The 1,851-nt window shown below is 52.7% G+C and overlaps 1 protein-coding gene across 1 annotated transcript in view; it reads right to left on the bottom strand.

Annotated features, from left to right (window-relative positions):
* Nucleotides 1–1,025, bottom strand: part of LOC108623187 (trichohyalin-like) — a gene marked incomplete at its 3' end in the record, with an annotated part of 3,122 nt that extends 2,097 nt beyond the window's left edge. Inside the window, exon 1 of the mRNA XM_018021514.1 lies at nucleotides 72–1,025. Coding sequence (XP_017877003.1) covers nucleotides 72–1,025 — 954 coding nt within the window. The remainder of the gene's footprint in view (nucleotides 1–71) is intronic.
* Between the last annotated feature and the right edge of the window lie 826 nt (nucleotides 1,026–1,851).

Raw genomic sequence — 1,851 nt, 5'->3', positions numbered from 1 at the left:
ACTGTTTCCCGTTCCTCGTCCCACACCCATACCTTTCCCTCCACCACGATCCTCCCCAACCCCACCCTTACCTGTCTCCCCTTCCTCCTCTCCTCGTCTCCTATCCTTCTCAGCTTCCACTGAATCCTTCTCTCATCCCATGTTAAATCCTCCTCTACCCTCTCCCTCCTCCCCCTCAACTTCCACTTGTTCCTCATCACTTCGCTTTTCTTCTCTACGCTTTCTAGCCTCACTTCTATCATCCTCCCCCTTCCCCCCTCTCCTACTCTTCTCAGTTCCCTTGCTCCCTCTATCCCCCCCTTCACTCCGATCCTTGCCATTATTCTTTCTACAACCTGCACCGCTGTTCCCTCCGCTTCCGCCTCCTTTATTATAATATTGTTTCTCTTCACCTCCTTCTCCTTTCTCTCTAACTTCTTCTCTATCTCCTTCAGCCTCTTCACCACCCCCTCTTCCCGTTCCACCTCGCACCGTCCTCCCTTCGTCCCCCCTTCCTCCCTTCCTCTCTCCCTTTCCAAGTTCACTACCCTCTTTTCTATCTCCTCCATCCTCTTCTTCGCCCCCTCTAACTCTCTCATCTTCCTTTCCGCCTCTCCTAGCCTTTTCTCCATCCTCTCTTTCTCCTCTCTCCATCTTTCCTCTCCTCTTCTCATATCCTCCCTTATCTTTCCCACCTCCTCTCCCACTGCCTCCATCCTCTCCTTTAGTTCTCCCATGTCTTTTTTCGCTTCTTTCCGCCATTCCCTCCACTCTCTCAACAGTTCCTCCATGTTCCCTTCCCCCCCGACCTTACTTTCCGGCGATCTCACCACCCTTTTGCTTTTCCTGAACATCCATTCTTCCTCCTGCTCCTCCTGCTCTTCCTCCTCCGCTATCTGTCTTTTTCTTTTCCATATTTCGCTCAGGTCCCCATAGCTCCCTAATGAGGCTCCCCTTTCCCTCATCAACCTTTCCGCATTCGTTTTCCTACCCCTTTTCTTCGCCTCTTCGTCTCCCCCCTCCGCTTTTTCCTCCTTTCTTTCCATGCTCCTCTTTTTCTCTTCTTCCTATCCTTCCTTCTACTCCTCTTCTCTTTTCTCCACTCTTCCTGCCCTTTCAATCTCCCTCTGATCTCTCGCTTCCTTACCCTTTCCTTTTCTCCTTTCCCAACCTGCTCACCCTCGCTTTCTATTCTCCTCTACTTTCTCTTCCACCGTTTATCGCTTTGCTCGCTTCTCCCTGCTCCCGTCCGATGTCACCACCGTCCCTCCCCGTTCCTCCTTTCCTAACTGTCTGTCTCCCACCTTCCCTTCACCCCTCTCCTCCCGCTTGCCTTCTCCTGTCCCTAACCTCACTTCACTTCTTCCAGCCCTTTTTCCTTCCACTCCCTGCACTTTCCTACTCCCCTATACTCTCACCCTTATCCTCACCCCTTTCCTACCTCCACACGCCCTGCTCTCTCACCTCTCCTCTCCCTTTCCACCCAATATTCACTCTCACTCTCGCAACTTCGCAAATTCACTCCTTCACTACACGCTCCGGAAACGGACGTCCTCGTCATCTGAATCTCGAGCCAGAGCATGTATCTCTCCAGTCTCGCGAGTCCTATGTCCCTCGTGCTCAACGCTCTCCTCAACATCATGTCTCCCCACTTCTTGATCTCTCCTCCGTAACGCGGTCCGACCCTATCCACTAGTGGCATTGGGTACTCCCACGCTCCCGTTATATATCCGGTATATACACGGAGGCTCATCCTCGAGCGCAGATACTTGGCGATTAGCGCTGCGCCCGGCTTCATCCACTTATCTTCCTCTTTCCTCTCCACCACATCCCTCTTTAACGCACCGTGGAGCTGTACCGGCACTGCCTCAA

Source organism: Ceratina calcarata, unplaced genomic scaffold (genome assembly GCF_001652005.2).
Source record: "Ceratina calcarata isolate Rehan_Ccalc_2016 unplaced genomic scaffold, ASM165200v1 scaffold1146, whole genome shotgun sequence".
Lineage (NCBI taxonomy): Eukaryota > Metazoa > Arthropoda > Insecta > Hymenoptera > Apidae > Ceratina > Ceratina calcarata.
Note: the sequence above shows the minus strand (reverse complement) of the source record. Positions and strands in the feature narration are given on the sequence as shown.